The 21177-nt window shown below is 54.2% G+C and overlaps 1 protein-coding gene across 3 annotated transcripts in view; it reads right to left on the reverse strand.

Annotated features, from left to right (window-relative positions):
- Positions 1-4222: 4222 nt before the first annotated feature.
- ARHGAP22 (Rho GTPase activating protein 22) overlaps positions 4223-21177 on the reverse strand; it is a 191505-nt gene continuing 174550 nt past the window's right edge. For 2 of the 3 annotated variants that reach the window (XM_003801649.3, XM_023508008.1), the window contains 6 exons: positions 14699-14906; positions 10331-10463; positions 9534-9607; positions 8801-8922; positions 6617-7508; positions 4266-4778 (listed from right to left, as the gene is read on the reverse strand). In XM_003801649.3, coding sequence (XP_003801697.1) covers positions 4550-4778; positions 6617-7508; positions 8801-8922; positions 9534-9607; positions 10331-10463; positions 14699-14906 — 1658 coding nt within the window. In that variant the 3' untranslated portion in view covers positions 4266-4549. Of the gene's footprint in view, positions 4779-6616; positions 7509-8800; positions 8923-9533; positions 9608-10330; positions 10464-14698; positions 14907-21177 lie in introns of all 3 variants that reach the window. The other variant, XM_003801648.3, reaches the window with a different exon arrangement.

Below are 21177 nucleotides of genomic sequence, written 5' to 3' on the forward strand. Positions count from 1 at the left end.
GTACATGGGCAAGGAATGAATGGCCGGTGTGGGTGTAGGTCTGTGAAGAAGTAATGGGAGATAGATGAGACTGACAAATGGAGGCTGAGAATTGTAACATTGGAAGAAGCTGACGATGAGATCTGAAAACATCAGGAATTGTCTTTATTTCATAGGTGGTAGGAACTCGCTTTTGTGTCTGAGGAGTGATATGACAAGACCCTTGTTTTAGGACAGTCACTGACTATGGCAGCAAGTCTAGTTAGGCCAGAGGTGTGGTGATTCGTAACTAGTAGCCAAAGGTAGCAAGTTGAGAGAGCAGTTGGAATGGAAGAGAGGGTCCATATTCAGAAACGTTGCCATGACATGAGTGAAGCCACCAAAATTAGCATTTGGAGCTGGGGGAAGAAGGTCTGGAGCCCTAATGATTGGGCAGCACATAAGAGGTGGTGCAGGGAGGGAAAATGCAGTCAATGTATTTTGTAATTTGTACATCCTAGTTTGAAGCACCTGTGACAGAACTCATGTCAGGTATGTCAATTCGCCACTTACTATTTCAGGGTGGGAGGAAGGGGACAATTGGTTTGCTCCTTTACCTGCCTGTAGACCTCTCCAATCTTCCTTGTGACATCTGTGTCATCTGCTTGCACAGCCTTTCTGCCGTTTTCATTAAGTATCATTTTGGGGACAAAAGAAGAACATAGGGGAGAGATTTTTGTTGGAGCCCATGTAAGACTTTTAGAATTACCTGAACAAGTAGGACTATAGTTCTGATTGCCAAGGAAGGAGTGAATGAGTGGTAAAACAGCAAAAAGTACTGTTGAAAACTTTGCAGGAAACGTAAAGCAGTCATGACAGTGTCTTGAGAGAAGAGGGGTAGAATGAGGGGTCAGAATGAGTTAAAAAGGGAGAAACCAATGGCACGTGTTCCTTTACCAGACATGATATTGGAGAAGTTGGGATCTACAGATGATGCAGGTTCAGGTGAGCCAGATCTCAAGGTGGAGAGTTTAGATCATCTTGGAAAAGTGTCTCCTAGCCTGAGCCATGCTCTGCTTCATGTCACATGAGGATGGGGCATCCCTCATGGGTTGCTGTACTGATAGGGAAATACATACTTTCATGAAAATCAGCATAAAGTCGATGTAAAATGGGTGGTTTTAGCTTTGATGAAAGTAGGAATGGTTTACAAGATATGGAGGAATGAGAGGGGGAAAGCAAGCTTTTGTGTGGTCTCTCACCTGAGAACTGCTATACACTCTGAGCCTCAAGTCATCTTTACATGGTTGGTAAGAATAATAATTTTCTTGGTTGGAAAAAATGCCTCAAAACTAGGATTAAGTTTTTATTAACATTGTTTTGGTGTCATTCCCACCATGCCCTGCTTCTTCCAGCTGACACTTCCCCACGGTGCGCTTTGCATCTGTGTACGTGCTGCGTTGCTGTGCAGCTCCTTAACTTCTCTGTGCTTCCATGGCCTCAGCTGTAAAGGGCAGAGAGTAAGGTCACTTACACTTGTACATGCCTTACAACAACTGCTCTGTGAAGTGATCATTTTAGAGAAGAGGGAACAGAGACCCACCATTTCCCCATGGTCTTACAGCTACAGCAGAACAAACCCTTCGATCTGTACCAAAAAGTGTTCCACGGCTTTATCTCCCTACTGTCTTCACAGACCACAACACATTTTGAGATGTATGGGTTCAACTGTCACAGGGCTTGGTGGGAGATGAAAGTAGTACTGATGTGCATCATAGAAAGGCTGGTGATTCTGGCAAGGGTGGTGGTTCTTGGTGGACACAGGAGTCCAGAGAGGCAGCAGCAGGGAGGGATGATCACACCTCCTTAGCTGGGAACTCAGGAGAGTTCCAGGTCTAGTGACAGAACTACTTCAGATAGGAGGGAGAAGGGAACTCTTCAGGAGCCTGGGGTCCTGCATTAAAAGGAGCTGGGGAGGCTGAAACATGCTGTTACTGTTATTCCATTTATCACCCACAGGCCAGTCCAAAGACCTTTTACTGTACAGTGTGAATACGATTCATTCTTGGTCCATCATTCAAAAAACAATTAAAGAATCTCTTCTTTCCTCTTCCTCCCTGTCCCCCACAGCCCCCACCACCCTAAAATTGTTTTCTAACTTAAAAAAAAGTGTATATTTGTCAGTTTTTGCCAATTCTTTTGTTTTTTGCTGTGAGACATTCAGTTTCCAGTTTTTTTTTTTTTAATCCAAAGTGAAACACGAGTTTTAAAATGCTTTTGATACAGTCTGAGAGCAAAATCCTAGATTTTTACGTCTTCCGTTGTTCTGATTGATTCATCCTTACTTACATTGACAATATTTTTAGCAACTTGGCTCTACTGAATCTTTCTAAAGCATTTCACCAGGGTTTCAAATAGTTTGTATCTGTTATGTTCATAATCCATTGATTTACTTAACATTACTGGTGTCATTACAACAGATAAAACTGGAACCCATAGGTTTGGGAACAGACTTAGTAAATGTAACTCAGTTGGAGAGAGCAGAAGTCGATGGGTGGGAGTACTAGGCTAGAGCCCCAGCAGGCCAGCCATGGGTGCTCATGACAGAAGTCTGTTCCACAGATCAGATGGAGAGTGCTGGCTACATACAGACTTCTGAATAGCGCCAATTTTCAGATAACAGTTGTGTTTGCAGATCTTAGTTTTGCCAGTAGGTGGCAGATGTGCCTCACATTTTAATACTGGCAAAGGCACAGGACCCTGGGGTTTTTGCCAGTATTAGTGGCTAAGACAAAATACACAACTTTCCCTTCGTCATGAGAAACCCCTTTGGTCTTCTGTGCCTCATTAATAGCCTGGTGCCACTTTCTCTACAAAGTCAGCAGAAATCCAGGATTATGGCAAGAGAACTCAGTAGGATTATAAAGATGTGCTGGTCTTCCCACCTAACTGCTCTAAGCCTCAGTTTCTCCTCTCAATGAGGAAAATAGGCCAATTCCTACCTTACCAAGTTATTACGAGCAGTCAGAGTCATCGCATGTTCTTTTCTGTTTCTCCTTGATTAGAAAGCAAAGGCAGCATTTCACTTTGGGCTAAAGTGTCAGTTACCCAGATTGCCGGCTTGTCATGGCAGAAGGCCAAGAGCAGACAATGTGGCTCTCCACTGGTCCCTCCAGGGCTCCCAACAATGCCCTGACCGCTGATGCTGCTGGAGGCCCACGGCAGAAACCCAGCCTCCTAGCTAGTGAGGCCATCAGTCAGCTGCCTGGTGACGGTCAGCAGCTGGCTCACCACCATGGGAGTCATCCACCTGGCTGAGCCCTGGTGGGCTTGTACTTCCTGAAGCACCATGACCCTGGCATTTAAAGCCTTCATCCATTTTAATAGGCTGGGTGTTGTCAGTTTATACCTGACTTTAGGTACGTGGGTGGTTCGGCCTGAATGACTTCTCTAGAGACAGTGTTCAGAAGGGAGGTCCTTTGGTGAACCAGTACTCCCCAATACCCCCAAGACCTCCTGAAGGTTATTGCTCAGGGGCAGCAAGAGGCCACATGTCAGGATGCTGTGAGGAGGTGAAAGAGAGTAGCACTGACACTGCTGTGCTGAGGCCAGGCCCTTCTGCTCAGAGACTGCTGCCTTGCTGTCCCCAAAGAATACCCTGGGAGCACTGGTCAGGGGCCTGGGCTGTGTGCACTGCAGGTGGGCAGTGGCTCTCTGGAGGAATATGCCCGGATGGAGCCTTGAAGTCTGGGGATGAACTGCAGGAGGAGGGGAGCAGCAGGATGAGAGGGGAATTAGCACATGCTTGGAGAGAGTCTGGAGATGGGTGGGGGACCTGGTGTGAGGACCGAGAACAAGTGCTTTCCATCACCTTGCAGGCTCAGGTCACTTGACACGCCACAGTCACCCACACCTGGCCCAGGTGCAGAAGTAGGGACTGCCCAGCAACCAGCCTGAGCTCATAGTCAAAATCTGGGCCTGGAGGAGAGAGAGCCAAGTAAAGGAAAGGTCTTCATGGTGGAAGGCCCGGGGACCTCCCGATATAGAAACCCACTCAGAGGCCCAGATGGCTCAGAGGAGGTCAGAGAAAGGGAGTGAGGAAAGGCATCTTGCTTTAAGCACACGGATGATAGAGCTGAAAGCAGAGGATTTGCACAAATCCAGCTGTAGCAACAAGGCTCAGTGCTCCCAGCCCTGCCTGAAACAGTAGAGGTCACTTGGTAAACCCCATCTCACACAGCCACAAAGAACAAGTCGGGTTAGGAGGCATTGTGCTTTCTGAACAAATTTAATAAAGCAAACTTCCTGTGGCTACCCAGATCCCGGGTGCCATCCATTTATGTGGCCATGGGGGACTTTTCCTGGGTGAGGGGCTAATCACTGCCCCCTTCTGACCATCACCAAGCTCCATGTGGTTGGAGCAGCCTCCAGATCCCACCTGGGGTGCCTGGGGGTAGGGTGGAGTCAGGATCTCTCCCCAGCTGGTTCCAGGGCACCTGGCCCTACCAGGCCTGGTCCCAGCTACCGAGGTATCTGGCTCCTTGTGTGGTGAGACCAGCAGACAACACAGAGGTGAGCCCTGCCCTTCCTTCTATTTCGGGGCTCTGGCACCTTTTGCCCCAACAGTCAAGCTTCCCAGGGTTGAAAAAAACTCCTCCATTTCCTTCTGCAGCAGCTGGTTCCTCCGCTCAGCATCCTCCCGTGCCCGCTCAGAATTCCGCAGCTTTATTTCCAACATGATGTACTTTTTCTTTTCCTGGTCCAGTTCCTCTTCTAAGCAGGACATTCGTTTTCTCAGGTCAGCACTACCTTCTTCAAGCCTTTAAATGTCAAGAAGAGACAATTTTAGGCTCTGGCCTGCTAGGTTTAACCTTAGCAGAGGCAACCCTGCTCACACTCACTCCGGGAGGGAAGGGGGCTGGAGCCGGGCCCCAGTAGCTTCCCTTGGCCTGTAATCCAGAAATGCCATCATGGAGATTTTCTGCAGTCCTCACTAAAATGAAGAGCATGTATGGCTCCAGCACAGCCACCTGTCCTGCTGAGGGGAGTCACCTACCAGCTGGAAAGAACAGCATAGGGCCTGCATGGAAGGTGGGGCTTGAACTGATCCCTGGCCTTCACTGTCTTGCTCCAGCCTCCCTCCTGTGGCTCCCCATATGGCCCCCATGCCCAAGCTGGACATGACAGCTATCTGAGTGGTTACTTCCATTCTTAGTATTTGTAACATGTGTATGTAAAGAACACAATTTTTCTTTTTAAAGACACAGTGTCTCTGTCAGCCAGGCCGGAGTGCAGTGGTACAATCATAGTTTGTGGTAACTTTGAACTCCTGGCCTTACCCCATCCTCCTGCCGCAGCCTCCTGAGTAGCTGGGACTATACAGGTGCTCATCACCATGCCTGGCTAAGTTTGCTATTTTGTATAGAGATGGAATCCACTATGTTGCCCAGACTGAGCTCAAACTTTTGGCCTCAGGCAATCCTCCCACCTTTTGGCCTCAGCCCTCCCAAAGTTCTGGAATCACAGGCTGGAGACACCACACTTGGCCCACACCATACATTTTTTCAAATGTACCTTATTTAGGATCTCTATCCCCCTGCATCCCAAATAAGAATGTGGGCAGAGATTTTGCCCAGTTTGGCCACAGCTGTATTCCCAGCATCCAGAGCAGCATGTGGTACTTTACAGACAACAGATTCTCTTTGGAGAAAGCATGAAGGGAGGCTGACTCCTGATCAGGGAAGGATTCCAAGTCTGGGTCAGGCAGGACACTAAGCCAGTCTCATCCCCCACCTGATAGCTTTGTATGTGGTGAGAACAGGCCCATATTCCCCAAAGGCCTGTTGGATGGGAAGGTGCTAATCCCTCACCTTCCAGTGCCCAGAGACCCTCTTCACTCTACATCCTCTGTCCTCCAACCAGGACAACAGCCCCGCTATGAGGGCTACTGCCACTGCCCCAGTTCCTTTGGGAACATCATCTTCCCTCCAGCCCACCATGCAGCATGAATGAATGCGAGTGGTGGAGGCTCCTGGGTACTGTGGATGTGCCCGGCATCCCTATCCACTCACTGAATCCTGAGAGCAAATGGGTGAGCTCACGGTCCGAAAGAGCTGCTGGGCATACTCAGCCAACACACCTCCAACCCAGGCAGCTGACCCGCCCACCACCCAACAGTACTGCATCTTCCAAGGAGCCATGCCACTGAGAAGGCAGAAGTGGCTCACGATGGCTCTGCAGACAGAGCGAGATGCTGGCCCTGCCCCCTATAGACCGTCTTCTGTACAGTGAGGCTTCCCGCATACCCTCCTACAACAGGGTGGGTATGTGGGAAACTGGAGCCCTCATTCCCTGACTTCCTGACTGGCCTGGGGCTATATGCCTAGTGCCTGGGCCTGGACCCTGCCTCCAAGTGGAGGACCTGACCCCTCCAGCAAGGTACCAGGCAGGTCTGGCTGGCATCTCACTCTCCAGCCTTTAGCAGGTGTTGGTGCAGCACTGCCAGCCCACTGGGCATGCCATTTCTAGAGCCTTCCCAGGCATAGGAACACCCCTGTGATGGCTCCCAGCTTGGCTACTCTGAGACCTGCTCTCAGGGCCAGCAGCAACTACTGGGGGCCTGCTCCAGCCCCTAATCCCTACCTGGCAAGGCCTTTACCTTTTCATACTTGTCTCGTACTCAGTCTTCTGCCGGCTCAGCTCCGCCCTGAGCTCCACCACTAGGCCCTGCAGCGCCTGAGCGCGACGCGTGTGCTCTCGGCCTGGGCTGCCCAGCTCACTGGGCTCACTGCTGCTGGCACCCGCAGCTGCCTCGTCTGGGCTGTGGCCCAGGTTCGGGGAGTGGCGATCCTCGCTGCTGCTGGGGAGCGGGGAAGGCTCAAGGGCCCACTCTGCGTGCAGGGAGCTGCGAGCCGAGGAGTCGCTGGCACGGCAGGCCGTGCAGCTGCCCAGGGAGCCCCCCGCGGAGGCCTCCCCCGAGGACGAGGCCCCAGACCACGCTGTGCTGGCCACGCTGGGGGTGCTGGGTGCGAGGCTGGCTGGGGGCACATTGTCATAGGTGGAGAGTCTCTGCGCAGAGTCCGAGTCCTTGAGGCGGTCTCCTGATGAGGCCCGACGGTGGCCTCGCAGGGAGGACAGCCCATTCATGAGCCAGTTTCCGCCAGAAGAAATGATGGGCACTTCCAGGGATGAACTGCCTCCCTTGGGACTCCCCGACCGGCAGCCCGGCTGCCGGAAGGAAGACTTCCAGTTGGGCAGCGTCTGTACCTTCTTCCCAGGGCAGGTGGCTGCAGGACGGCTGCTCAGCCCTGTGGAAGAGGTTCTGGAGAGCACCGCTACAGTGGCCCCGTCCAGAGAAGAGGTCCTGTGCACGGGGAGAATGGGGCCACCAGGCCCTCCTTGGCTGTCCCTGGTGACCTCCTCAGAGCCCCAGCCCACTGTGCACTGTGGGCCCCCACGTGGGGAGGTGGGCCCTTCTGGGGCCATGGCAGTGAAAAGCTGGCTGTGTTTCCGGATGAGGACAGTCATCAGGTGCTGCACGAGGGAGGTGCCTGCCAGGAAGAGAGAAGGGCTTTGCTGTGAGTGGCCCCAGCCCAGCATGTCTACACTGCTCAGTTTAGGGCTGCAGCTCAGACCCAGGCTGCCTGGACCAGGCTGCCCCTCAAGGGACTTCAGCTACACCCAGATGAAAGACCACCATACCCTCTAAATCCAAGCACCGACAGGACCGCACCCAAGAAGGCCCTTGTCCAGACGCGGAGCCTCCAGCAGGGAGGAAGTACTGTGCCTCATTCCTGCACCACCCAGCTGCTCCAGGAAGTAGGAGTGACACCAGTCAAGGCTGGGGGTAGCCAGAGGCAGTGGAAGGTACAGGAAAGACCACAGTATTGATCCAGCTGCCTCAACCGAATCAAGACCAGAGACTAAAGGAAGTCTGCCAGGGTGTAAGGAAGGTTGATTGCTTGGGTGGACTCTCCCACTGAAGGTAACTAGGAATCCTGGAAAAAAGCAAGGAATTCTGAGCCCAAAAAACTAGGCTAAGCAGGAACTGGGTGAAGTAAGTAGGGGGAGCTTTCACCCTGGAGTAACCAGGCAGGTGGGGAGCGAAGGTGTGGGGTGGGAGACCCAGCAAGGGAGGCCCAAGTGGGGCCCTGAGCAAAAGCACCCCCCAAGAGCTACACCCAGCACAGGGAACCAAACAGCCTCCTATGGAGCCTGGGAGCAAGGGCTCCAACTTCCGTGCTGACCCACACCCATGTCGTCTGTTAAGTGTGGCTAACTGGCCTCTGGTGAGTCACCTCACCTGTCCTGGCCTATTTCCTTATCTGTAAAACGGGGGCTTCACTACAGCACAGGCTGGTTGTGAAGACTACAATTAAGTGATAGAAACAAAGGTCTTAGTCGAATCATATTGAAAGCAACTGCTCATGCTGCTTTTTCTAAAATTAGTTTTTTTATTATTTATGACTGAGGAGAAATTCTCTAGGGCTTACAAAACTCCAACATCCAGGAATCTTTGAAAAATACTTAATTGTAGAAGTCAAGTGAAAACATCTGTGTGTGTTCAAGGGCAAAGGCGTTGACCCCTCTCCTGCCCTTCAGCCTCCCCAGTCCACACAACCTCTGGCTATTCTAACTGCTCCTGATGACCTACTGTTGCCAGTCACAGGGCAAAGTTCCTTTTCCTTTTATAGCTGGACCCCATGGGGGTTGGGGAGATGGAGATACCACCTGAGCCACCCCTCCCACGGGCTTGGGCCTGGTTGGGCTTCTTCTGAGGACTTGCCAAGAGACGAGTGCAATCCCCAGCAGCTCCCACACCCAGGCATGTCTCCCCCATCACCTTCCATGATGGTTACTGGGTCCTCTATCTGTGGTCGTAGAATGTTAGGTCCAAAAACAGTCGCCAAGTTCTGGACACTCATCTTGTTGACGTTTGAGTGAGACTGAACCTCATCCAGAAACCTGCAAAGCAAGAAAGACACAGTTGGTGAAGAACTGCTCTCAATATGCCAGGAGCTGCCTGGACCCTCGTGCCCAGCCTTATTGCCTGTGGGATTTATACTGCTGGGCACAGCCTGCCCGAGGGCAGAGCTTCCACTGGGACCCAAAAAAGCCATCAGAAACAAAGGCCACTGGGACAGGGCGCATGGTTTGCGTTGAAGGAGGATGCATGAGTCTGCAGCCTGCATCAGGGCAGATGTCTGGAAGGCTCACGCTCCCCAGGCATAGGGCCGAGTGAGGGCCATCCCGCATGCCCCATCCTGGAGCATAGGATGAGGACCATGAAGGGTTGTGGTAAAGGGGCAGATGCCTAGAGGGATGGGATAGCCAGAAGCACTAAGGAGGGACAGAGTATATGTCCCTTCTGGAATGACCTACTTGGGAATATTTAAAACCACCTGCTCCCATGGGACCGTAAGTTCTGTGAGCTCAGGGAGCGGTCTTCACACTCCCACTGGGTGCACACTCAGTGCAGCTGTGCAGAGTGGGGCACAAGCCAGGCTCCTCAATAAAGGAGGGAGTAGGGGAGCAGGTGCAAGAAGGGCCAGTTCCCTGCCCTCCCTGCCACTTACTTGCAGATGTATCTAAGCAGGTTGTAATTGGCCTGAGGAAGGTTGCTCACTTGTTTAGCCAACTCCAGAGTCCCCTTGAGAATGAAAGAGAAAAATACAGAATTTCAAACACAGCAATGAGGCCATGGGCCCTCCTCTGCCTGAACAGGCCTGGGGGAGGGGTGAGTGAAGAGAAGGGAGAAGGGGGTGGCCCATGCAGCCCAGCCGCTGCCATCCAGTGGGCTCCAGGCTCTGGCCTCCTGGGGAAGCTGACTTGTTTTTAGGGAGCTGGTGTGAGGGTAAGCCTCTGCGGGGCCACAGAGGAATGTCAGGGCCAGCACTGGCCCTCTTATCAAGGCACAAATATTTGCTAGATAATGACCCCTCATCTCCCACACAGCTGGGGAAGGCAAACAGTCCTGCCCGGCCCCAGCTGCGGGGGCTGCAGACCAGCACTCTGTCCTGCAGTCAGCTCACATTCTTTGGGAAGGAGGCAGGATATAAATAGATTAAAGTCCCCCAGTTTCTGTGCCCCATGGCCAGCATGGGGCTCGGTGGTGAAGTAGGAGTTCCTGCAGTGTGGCAGCCAGGGCTGAGCACCTGGGACCTGTCCTGTTCATGGACCAAGGCCTGCATGTGGGGAGGGCCTCACACCCAGAGAAGGATGCTCCAGGTCCCCCCCGACACACACAGCAGGCTTCCACCCAGGATCCAGACACCACAAAAATCTATGAAAAGTCAACAGTTTGTGCCCTGACTTTTTATGCTGCTGCCCAGCCAGCCCACCTCCCAGGATAAGTTCCCCCGGGGCCACTGACCTCCCCCTCGTCCTTGGTGAGCAGCTGGGCGCAGTTGAGGAAGTCCTCGTACCTGGCGAAGGGGACCACAGGCTCAGGGAGCTCCCGCAGGTAGAGCTTCAACAGGGAGGCCACCGTGTGCACGTCCGTTGTGCTGGGAGCAAAAGAAGGGACACTTGTGAGGCCTGGGATGTCAGGGAACCGCACTGGTGACCAGCACTTCCACCCTACCCAGGGGGAGCTTCAGGTCCCTGTGTGTACACAGGGGAGCCCCATAGGCAGCCAACTGCCCTGGGTTGGGGAAGGCCTGGGCTGCTTCTAGGACCACTGGTTAGGGCTGTGGAGGGGAGACTGAGGCTCTGTGGCCGAAGTCTCCCCTGAAGCCCACGTCACTGTTAGTCTGACAGAGACAGTGCTTCTCCTGCCTCAACTGTGGGACACCAGGGGCTGCAAAGCTACAGGGCCCTGCAGGCACAGCTGCTTGACCATGGTGGATGCTCTGGGCTGGGGAACCATGCACCACATAGGTGGCTCACAGGCCTGGTGGCCACCCCAGGATGGCCACCTCTGCAGGATGATATGGGAACTACCTGCTTGCTGTGATGGGAACAGCTGTCTTGTGGGCCCTCTAGATGCTGCCAAGCACCAGCCTGGTTCTGCTTCCAACTTCCACCCCTGGGGGCTGTCCCAAAGCTGGAAAGGGTGTGCTGTGCCAAAGGCATCCACCATGCAGGGCTTCTGGCTAGTTAGTGGAGAGCAGACATCCCAGGCACTGGCCACCAGGGCCAGGTCGGAGGTCATGCTGGTCCCCTGGCCTCTGGGCTGCCTCCCACACATGGGACACCTGGGCTTCTATGCTCGCCACTCCTGCACAAATGCCCCATGTGTCCTCCCCAGGCCTTGGTCTCTGGCTCTTAGTACTGCCCAGGCTGAAGTTGGCCAGATTGCAGGATCCCAGGCCTGGGCTTGCAAACGTGCCCGCTTCCTGGATCCTACGTGGGCTCTGCAGTTCAGCTCCTGTACTAGATATACTAGGCAACTCCTCCAAGCTTGCACCCAACCTGTACCTGGGCTAGGGAGTTGTCTAGTGCCCTAAATTTCAAACCTGGATCTGTGTGCCTCTCAGAGGGGGTACTCAGGAAAGATGAACTGGTCCAGGAGACTTCACTATACCATTGAGGTGTGATGTGATGTGGCCCTGGCCAAGTCCCATGTTCCTTGGTCCCTTCCTCCCTGAAATTTGGGATTCTGAGGTTCCATGTACCCATGTATACCCCACATCCACACACCAGTGTCCCTCCCTATCTCTGGCCCAGTGGATCTTGGTCCCTATACCCTCCCAGCCAGGCATGCTGCTGTCCACACCCTCCACTGCCTTCTTCCTCCGTGGCCTTCTCTGCTCATACCCCTGGGTGCTGAGGGCCCCTTCCTCACTGTAGCTCTGTGGGTTCCATTGCAGCCTCTGCATGACGGGAACCAGCACAGAAAGGGGAGAGATAGGAGGCAGGCCCTCAGGTGTGCTCTATGAAGGGACAGGTGGCCAAAACAGAAAAGTGTAGGCAGAGCCATCGATGTATCTTTCATCTTTCTTACTCCTGTAGGTAAGGATGGACATCTTTCTGCCCTGGGGGGTGGACACAGAGGGGGCCCTCTATCTGCACCTCCCAGTCATATCCCTGCTCCTCAGCCAGTGCTCTCCCTGCTGCTCAGCCTTGCCCAGCCACACCCCGACCGTCTTCTATCTTCTCTCCACTCTACAGAGTGCCTCCCTCCCTCCCCTACCACACCAGCCATGCATCCAGGCCTCCCACCCACCAGCACTCAAGGAGGATGCTCCTTGGTACCCTGCCAGACTGGGAGCCACACAGCATGTGGTGAAGGTAGATGCTGCTCTGGGTACAAGGGCCAGGTGCAGGGCAGGGACAGCAGCTCATCAGTGGACACGGGGCCTGCCCCAGCCAAGAGTCCCAGTGCCTCTGTCTGTAGGTTCTCCTCATCTCTCCATTCCCAAGGGCCCCCTCTCACCCGTGCCAACACAGTGTCCACCCAGAGCATGGCCACAGCCTCCTGCCTCCCCCATCACCTTATATCCCTTGGCATCCTGGTCCATGTTCCCTGTCACCCAGGCCCACCTCCTCCATCTAGCCCAGGCTCTGTCACCTGCTTCAGTGGCCCCTCAGAGCCAAGAAAACACTCTGCCCTGGGCCTTCTTGAAGAGCTTGGGCCTTGGCAGGGCTCCTACCTGAGAGCAACTCATACCATGATCTTTAGCGTCCTGTCAAGTCTCTTACTGCTGAGGTTGGCCCTGGCTCCCGCTATGTGTTCACCTGTCGTCTGTTTCGGCTCCTTTAGCATGGCCAGTGCACAGGGCACCTTCCCCCTCTCTTGCCTCTCCATAAGCTCCTCCCTCAACGGACAGGAGCTGACTGAAGTAAAAAGAATTGCTGCCAGGAGTCCAGGGAGCCCCAAAAGTCTGGCACAGAGGAGATGCCCCTTAACTCTCAGCAACAACCTGGATAGACCAGGAGAGCTGCCCTGCCCAGGGCAGGGGTGGGAGGGGACAGGGACAGGACAGTTGGGGTCACTGGGGCTTCTAGATCTGTTAGGGCTCTTTAAGGGGTAAGGGCCCACTATCTAGGGCTGCAGAGGACATTCTTACAGCGGTGAGCAGGGAGGTGAGGAGAAGGCTTTGTGGTGAAGAGAGGCCAAGTACGGAAGCCAATGCCCAGCAGGTAGGCAGGTTGGGGCCTGGGAGAGAGAGTGCTCCAGCATGGAACTCTGCGAGGCGTGGGCACAGTCTCCTAGACAGAGGAGCTATGGTGAAGAGAAGGCCTCAGATACCCCACAGGAGTTTCTAATGGGAGAGAGAACCAAAGCCTAGGGCAGCTGTGGAGTGTGGGGGTCACTGCTAAGAAGGCAGGGTAGGGGGACAAGCTGAAGGCCCACTTTGGGGATGTCCCTCTGCATACAACCTCAGAAGAAGAGTAGGAGTGGCCAGACAGGAAGGCAGACAGGAGAAGGTGCATCCAGGATGCAGGAGCAGACTGCTCCCCATAGCTAAGGGGCCAGGAATCCAGTCTACAAGCTGAGGTACAGAATATACACTGTGGGGGTTCAGCAGGAGGGCCAGGCAAGGAGGGCAGCCAGGCTGAGCACACCAGGAACCACACCATGGGACAGTAGGTGTGTCAGTGGAGATATGGAGATACAGCCTGGTGGATGAGGCTCGGACTGTAGGAAGCTCTCACACTGTAGCGGTTTGTGGAGGGAAGCAGTGTGGTCTGATTTGTGTTTACAGACATCCTTCATGTAGCAGCAGGCACTAGGTCAGTGCATCTCATCCTGGGGAGATTCTGAAAGTCCTCAGTCCCAGGCCAGTATTTGAAACGACCTCCAACCCTAACTCAGGGCCACACAGGTACAGGATGGAAAAGGCCTGTCTAGCAGGTCAGAATACACCACAAGCTCACCAAGAGCCAGCACTGGGATGGGGTCTTAGAGGGCTCCAGATGAAGAGATGCCATGCCCTCCCTGAGCTCCACATCTGTAAAGAACTTGACCAACTCTGGTGGCTGTGGTAATGGGTCTGGGAGGAACTTGAAGGATTGAGGGTGGGAGGCCTGCGGCTGCCCATGAGGACTGGTGGGCTTGTCCTGGGGCAGAGGTGAGCCTTACCTATGAGGGCAGATCTGAGGAGAAAGGACAGAAGCACCACAGAGGCTAGAGTTGGCTTGATGTGGGAAGGAATAGCTATGGAAAACTTTCCTCTAAGGGGTGAGGTTCTATCAGGGAGAAGCGAGGCCCCAAATAGCTCTGGAGTGGGGGTGAGCCACAACTCCCCCACTTGCAGCTTCTGGGCTGTGATTATAGCTGACTGCACCCAGCTGGGAACTTCTCAAGACCTGGGTAAGACCTTTGTGATGGGTTAGAAGGCGAATGGCCCCAGGATAGGGAGGATCTGCTTCCCTATCCCTGAAACCTTGCTGCAGCATCTTGTCTCTGATAGAGCCTGGGGCAGCATCACCCGAGAACACAGAGCCTAGAGACAGATGGCGCAGAAGACCTGGAGTCTGGACACAGCCATGCCTGAACTATTCTAGCACAGCCACCACCCAGGTCAGGGTGATGAGCACACACTATGAAAGCAGCCAGAATGGATGTGAGTGGGCGGGGTTTGTGGCAAGGCTGCTGAGGCAAGTCTGTGCCCTACTCTGCCCACTGGGAGGGCTGAGAAGACGTGTGCCAACATGGGCAGCCAAGCCCAGCTTGGTGGTGTAGGACTTCCTGGGTGCCGGCCCAGCCTGCACACTGGGGCTGGTGCCCTGGGCAGGAGCCCCTCAGGAGGGACAGACAAGGGGTTCCATCTACACCGCCTCCCCTAAAGCTCACCTGTCAAACAGTGGTTTCTCTCCACAGTCAAAGGAATCCTGCAGGTCCCTCACCAGGTTGGCCTGGCCCGGCATGCGGAAGAGACCCTCCTCGGTGAGCCCGCGCTCCCGGATGAAGTCCACGCACTGCTCCACCAGCAGGGGGGCCAGGCGAGGGCCGTACTTCCGCTCATGGTGGACTGTGTCCTCCAGGCGCTGCCCAAAGATCCCTGGGCACAGAGAGGAGTTAGTCACACCCTCAGCCCACTCTATGTGGGACAGAGGGCACTTGGGACACTGGAGGCAGTGCTGCTGGACTACAGAGGGCGCCTCCTGCGGAAGGCAGTTACACACTGAGAAGATGCACACCAGGAGGCCGCACCCCGGGCCCGGTGAACAGAGAGCAGGAGGGATCAGTGGCACCTGGCCAGGCCTGGCTTGTGGAGGTTGCCCAAGCCAGGAGCAAATGGCCCCAGGGCACATCCATGCTGTACATTATTCATCGTTCCGAATGGGGAACCAGTAGCAGCAGAATGAACAGATCCGTGTGTGCTGTTCTTACTGTGGAGCACTGTGCAGCCCTGAGAAGGACTGACGCACAGCTCACAGGACAAGACAGACGACAGAGCAATGTGAACAACACAGCCATGACTCAACATCACTACATTAGGGAAAGGCAAACCCAAACCACAGTGAGGTACCACCTCCCACCCACGAGGATGGCGACCAGGAAGAGAACAAGGGCTGGTGAGCGTGGGGAGAAACTGGAGCCCCCGTGCACTCTTAGTGGGATGTGACATGGTGCAGCTGCTATGGAAAACAGCAGATTGGCTCCTCGAAGAATTAAAACAGGAATTCCCATATAATCCAGTAATCCCACTTCTAGTTAATGCTCAAAAGAACTAAAAGGAGGGTCTTGAAGAGACACATGCCCACCCACATTCAAAGCAGCAGTATTCACAAGAGCTAAAATGTGGAAGCAACCTGAGTGTCCAACTGTGGATGAACGGCTAAGGTGTGGTATAGACAAACAGTGGAATGTGATTCAGCCTGCAAAGGGAAGGGAATTCGGACACGTGCTACAACATGGATGAACCTTGAGAACATTATGTGAAGTCGTGATTCCACTTACAGACGAACCTAAAATCATTAAATTCATCAGAACAGAAAGTGGAATGGTGGTTGCCAGGGGCTAGAGGAGGCAGAGGCAGGGAGTTAGTACTTCATGGGTATGGAGTTTTTGCGAGATAAAAAGAGTTCTGGAGATGGACAGTGCTGATGGTTGTACAAGAATCTGAACAGCCTTAATGCTCCTGAACTCTATCCTTTAAAATAGTAAAGACAATACATTTTGGCTGGGTGTGGCGGCTCATGCCTATTATAATTCTAGCACTCTGGAAGGCTGCAATGGGCAGACTGCTTAAGTAAGCTCGTGAGTTCGAGATGGGCCTGAACAAGAGCGAGACCCCGTCTCTACTAAAACTGAGAAACTGAGGCAGAGGATCTCTTAAGCCCAAGAGTTTGAAGTTGCTATGAGTTTTGACTCTACACACTCCACCCAGAGCAACCAAGTGAGACTCTGTCTCAAAAAAATAAAAAAAGAAAAGACAGTAAATGTTATGATAATTAAAAAAAATTAAAGACAAAAGACATAAACAAAAGCAAAAGAAACCAGACCCTGGAATACATACTGCATGACTCCATTTACATAAAGTCAAAAACAGGCCAAACTCATCTGTGCTGTCAGGCCAGGCGAGTCTACCTTGGTGGGTCAGTGACCAGAAGAGGCCCACGGGCTTCTAGGGTGCTGGTTATCATATTTCTCTAGACCTGGCCCTGCTTACTCAGTCTTGGTCACCCTGAGAAAACTCATTGAACTGTACATATAGGATTTATTTGCTTTCCTGCATGCTACACTTCAGTAACACCTGAAAAAAAAAAAAAAACCCCAAGAAGAAAGAAAGAAAGAAAAGAAATCAGAGAGGAAAGATCCAAAACACTTAAATATAATAGGACAAGATGGCAAATGAGGGGGAACACAAGGAGAGAGGGAGAATCCAGATTCCATCAAGCAGGGGCAGCTTTAAAATAAGATCCGTGAGTCTCTGATACAGTACCTGGCACAGGGCTGGACCAGTAAATGCTCCTCCTCACCCAAAGACAAAGTGTATACAACTTGGGGGGGATGAAGCCTCCTCACTTCAAGAAAACACACCCATGTGAGGGGCACCTAGTGGAGGCTATCAGTGCTTTAGGGAGAATCATGGGTGCATGTGTAAGTGTGTGCATGTAGGTGTGGGCTTGTGTGTGCACGTGTTGTGAATGCGTGTGCATATGTGGGGTTGAGTGTGTGCATGGGCATGCACACATCGGGTGTGTGTGAGTGTGAGGCGGCCATGCTGAAGGGGCTGCATATGGTGCTCTGGCTCCTCCAGCACCAGATGCTGCTCTGTGCACACTACATGCCAGCATATTTAATCCTACACAGCTTGCTAACCTAGGGACTAGTATTTTCATCATCATCCTCATCTTGGCTTCTCAGATGAACAAACTGAGAACAGAGTGGTTTAAGAATACGCCCAAACTCAACCAGCACATGACAGGGTCAAAGTTCAAACTGAGGCAGTCTGGCTCCAGGTGTGCAGAATGCTCTAGGCCACACCCAGGCTGGTGTATAGACACCTAAGGGAGGCGTGTGCTGCCCAGTCTTGTCCCCTGTTCCTCCTGTCTTTCCTCCCCAGCAGTTCCCCAGGATGCAGGGCATTTGGGCAGCAGGCAGAGGCACAGAGCTTGCAGCACTGACAAAGGGGAAGGCCACCGCCTGCCTGGATTCCATGGACAAACCCCACCATCTCTGCCCATGGGGAAGGGCCCAATGGGCCAGTCAACAGCCTCGAGCATGGGGGCAAAGCTGCCATGAGACAGGAGCAGCTCTGAGAAGCTACTTTTCAAGGCTCACCACTCACAGCATCCTGGCCTTTCCACCTGGTCTGGGGACACTGAGCCCCTGCTCCCTTTCATCTCAAGTGGGGCTGAACAACCCATACTCAGTGACATGCCACGAGGGTCCACAGATGTGCTTGTTTAGCTCTTGTAATGTTTGAAACTTTTTAAATTAGTTATTTAAAACCAAGAAATTTGGATTCCAGCTTCTATCAAAGAGCCCACAGATATGGTGGCACTAGGCTGGAGCTCCCAGAAGGTAACAATGGCGGGTTCAGTGGCCTCTGTGCCCCCAGAGAACACACACACTGCCATTCTCCGAAGCATCCACCACCCCACCATCGCCTCCAGCTGATCACACACTCCACCCACCAGGCTTGGCTGGCTATTCATTCCCCTCTTCTTCTCTGACCTCTGGGGTCAGGATAAATGAGGAAAAGGGCCTGACCCATGGCAGGTAGACATGGGAAGCCAGGCCTGTTGTGACCAGAGGTGCCCACTAAGAGTGCAAATGACCAAGCAGAGGACACAGGGCAGGTGAGTAGGGAGAAGTGCCCATGGTCAGAGTGTCCCAAGCAGGGAGGAGCCTGCTTCCTGCTCCCCGCTGTACTTGCATGCGCGTGTACACACACACGTGCACACGCACCTTCCCTTCAGCTCTACCCACTGCCCTACTGCCTGAGTGTCAGGACAATATCTGTGTCCATTCTCCAGGTCTGTGTATGCAGGGCCTCTTTCCCTTCCAGTCTGTGCAAATTTCTCGTTAGCCCTTGGAAATGGCTCAGATGTCTCTCCTACATGAACTGTCCCCCTCCCCTCAGAGCTCACTCTCTCTGTCACAGCCCTGACAAGATGCTCCCCTCTGCTGTGTCCCTTGCCTGCCAGGGCTTCTCTCTCTCTCTCTCTCTAGTGCCCAGCCCAGGCAGGAGTGAAGGGGGGACACACTGTCCAGGGCCATCTTCCACCCCTAATCCCTACACTCAGCTCACAGGGGACTGAAGGCCACAGCTGGGGAAGAGACAGTGTGAGGAAAAGAATTCCTAAGTTCTCTCTAGAGACCCACAAAGCGTGGGTAATGCCATCCAGCCTCCTCTTGGCTCCAGCCCTTCCTGCTTTCCCATCTTCCCAGGACACCTGCCATCCATCTGTCCATCCATATTTCCATCACTCCTACACTGGGAAGGGCCCTGCCTAGGTCAGGGGGAGCTTCAGAGTTGCCCTGAGTACTGTAAACACAGAATCCCACCCCAGGCCTCCTCTGCTTGAAACCCTCTGCTGCCTAGCTCAGGATAAAGCCTGAACTTGGTAGGCGAGGCCCAGCCCCTCCTCCCTCCACCAGCCCTGGGCCATCCCAGCTGTCACATAGCACCTGGCCCATAGCTCCCAACCCTAACACATCACTGCCTCCCCCATGAAGCTTTCCTAACTACTGGCACTGCCCCTAAAACAGGGGTGAGAGAGGGAGGAAACGAAAGACCACAGGGCTGGGGACACTTCTAAAGAGGGGAGATTTCAGGGAGAAGGTAATTTTGGAACCAAGTTTTAAAAATGAGCGAGAGGTAGTGGGTGTGGGGGGTGCAGGTGGGGCTGAGGGAGCGTGGTTGGGAGCACAGCAGCACTCTTCCCCGGAATGGCCCAGGGGCCGCAGTGAGTACTGACCCCACCACATGTCCCTCAGGCACTCAGAGGCCCAATGTTGAGCTTCTGCCTGGCATAGGGGATAGGCAGGAGTGGGGATGAAGGCATAGGCAGGCAGGAGGTGTTCAAGGCCAAAAGCTATGGAGACAAAGAATCTGAGTCTGCACTGATCTGGGTACACATCTTGGCTAAACCAGTGAGGAGCCAGAATGGCCCCTTTCCTGGGCTTCAGTCTCTCTAGCTAAAAAATGGAATGATCGCACTCATCTTTAGGGGCTGCTATGAAGACCACCAGACTGTCCCAGGGCCCTGCCCCCTGGCATTGCCAAGCCCTGAGACTAACCCCACATTCCCAGCACAGCCTCTGGAGCCTGTGTGGAAGCTTGTGCTGCCTTCAGCTGTGAGCTACCCCTCCCCCGACTTTGGAGGAGAACCCTCTGGGGAACCCTGTGGGGAGTCCTCCTTCTGGCTCAGCCTCCCAGAAGGAGCCTTCAGGGCCTGGCTTCCCTCCCAAAGGCTCTGCCCACCACTCCCTGGCCAGGGTCTCTCCCGTACAGCCTGGCAGGGCCTGGCCCCGCCACGCTGCAGCCCTCCCAGCACATGTCAGAGAGGGGAGCCTTGCCAAGAACCAGTTCCAATAGCTTTGTCAACTCCCTGGAAACCCAGTCAGCATGTGGGTTCCTCGAGGTCCCAGCCCACGCTCTTCACAGAACACCGGCTTTGCCACCAGAGAGGAAACTGCCGCAGGCTGCCTCTCCTCTTGGTGAACTTGCTGCCAGGCCTCCTTCCCTGCCAGCGGCTCCCTGGCAAAGCTATCTTTCACTCCCTATCCTGGGAACCCCAGTCAGCTGGCCCAGATCCCCGCCCTCAGTGACCCTGCACACCGTCCTCTACTTCTCTGAGCCTGTCTCAGTCACTTCTTAGGCCTAGAGATCACACCACACAGGGCATATGGAAGCAGGTGCTGAGAAAACAGGACTTTCTCCTGACCCTGGAGGGTCCACTGGGATCCTGGCTCTGTCTGCTGGAGTCCCACCCCTGGGCCCCAGCAGGATAGGAAGGCCCTGGGATTCCCTCCTGGAGCTGAGCCCTGAGCTGAGCCACAGGTCTGCTCTAACCATACTCCCTATTTTTGGCAACTTCACGGTTCAGGGAAAGACACAATAAGGAAAATGTAAAATTCTCTCTGGAGATTCACAAAGTTTGGATAATTTCAGTTTCCCTCTTGGCTCCAGCCTTTCCTCATCTCAGTCCCCCGTCCCCCAGACACCCACCATGTTCCATGCATCCTCCCACCCTTTGTCCATCCAGGTCCTGGGTGACCTACCTTCTGTCACTTCCAGCCTCTGTTCTGGGTACTAGAGAGCCCCAGGACTGCCCCAGACTGCCCTGCAGATTCCATCCTGGCCACCCCCACAGAAAAGGATTCCCTGCCTCCCATCCATCCAGGCTAGTAGGAGCACCTCTCTGGGGAGGAGGGGTGCTGCCCAGAGCCAGCCAGGCTCCAGGGTAGAAGTGATCTCCCCTCCTGGGAGTGACCAGCCCCACGCAGGCATTGGCATAGCGACCTTCCAGTGGCCCAGTGAGGGTCAGGGACCCAGCCTGGGGCTCGCCCCCGGTAGCGGGGGTGGGAAGGGCTCCTCTGCAAGCGTCTGCCTCCTTCCAAACTCAGTGTCCAGGACAGTAGAGGTAGCGCCTCTGCCTCTTCCCTCAGATACGACCCCGCCCCGCGTCCCCTGGAAACTGCCCCGCCGCTGGCCGGAACACCACAAACTCTCCGACTCCCCGCCGAGCACCGCAAGATGCATGCGCGGCGCTCTCCTCGCCTGCCGCGCGGTCCCGGGTTCGAGCGCCTCTCCGGCCGGGACCGGGGGCTCCCGCGCCCTGTTCTGCCCCTACCTGGGGCGGCGGGCGCGCAGC

The sequence above is a fragment of the Otolemur garnettii genome, unplaced genomic scaffold (assembly GCF_000181295.1).
Source record: "Otolemur garnettii isolate 467f Iridium unplaced genomic scaffold, OtoGar3 scaffold00217, whole genome shotgun sequence".
Lineage (NCBI taxonomy): Eukaryota > Metazoa > Chordata > Mammalia > Primates > Galagidae > Otolemur > Otolemur garnettii.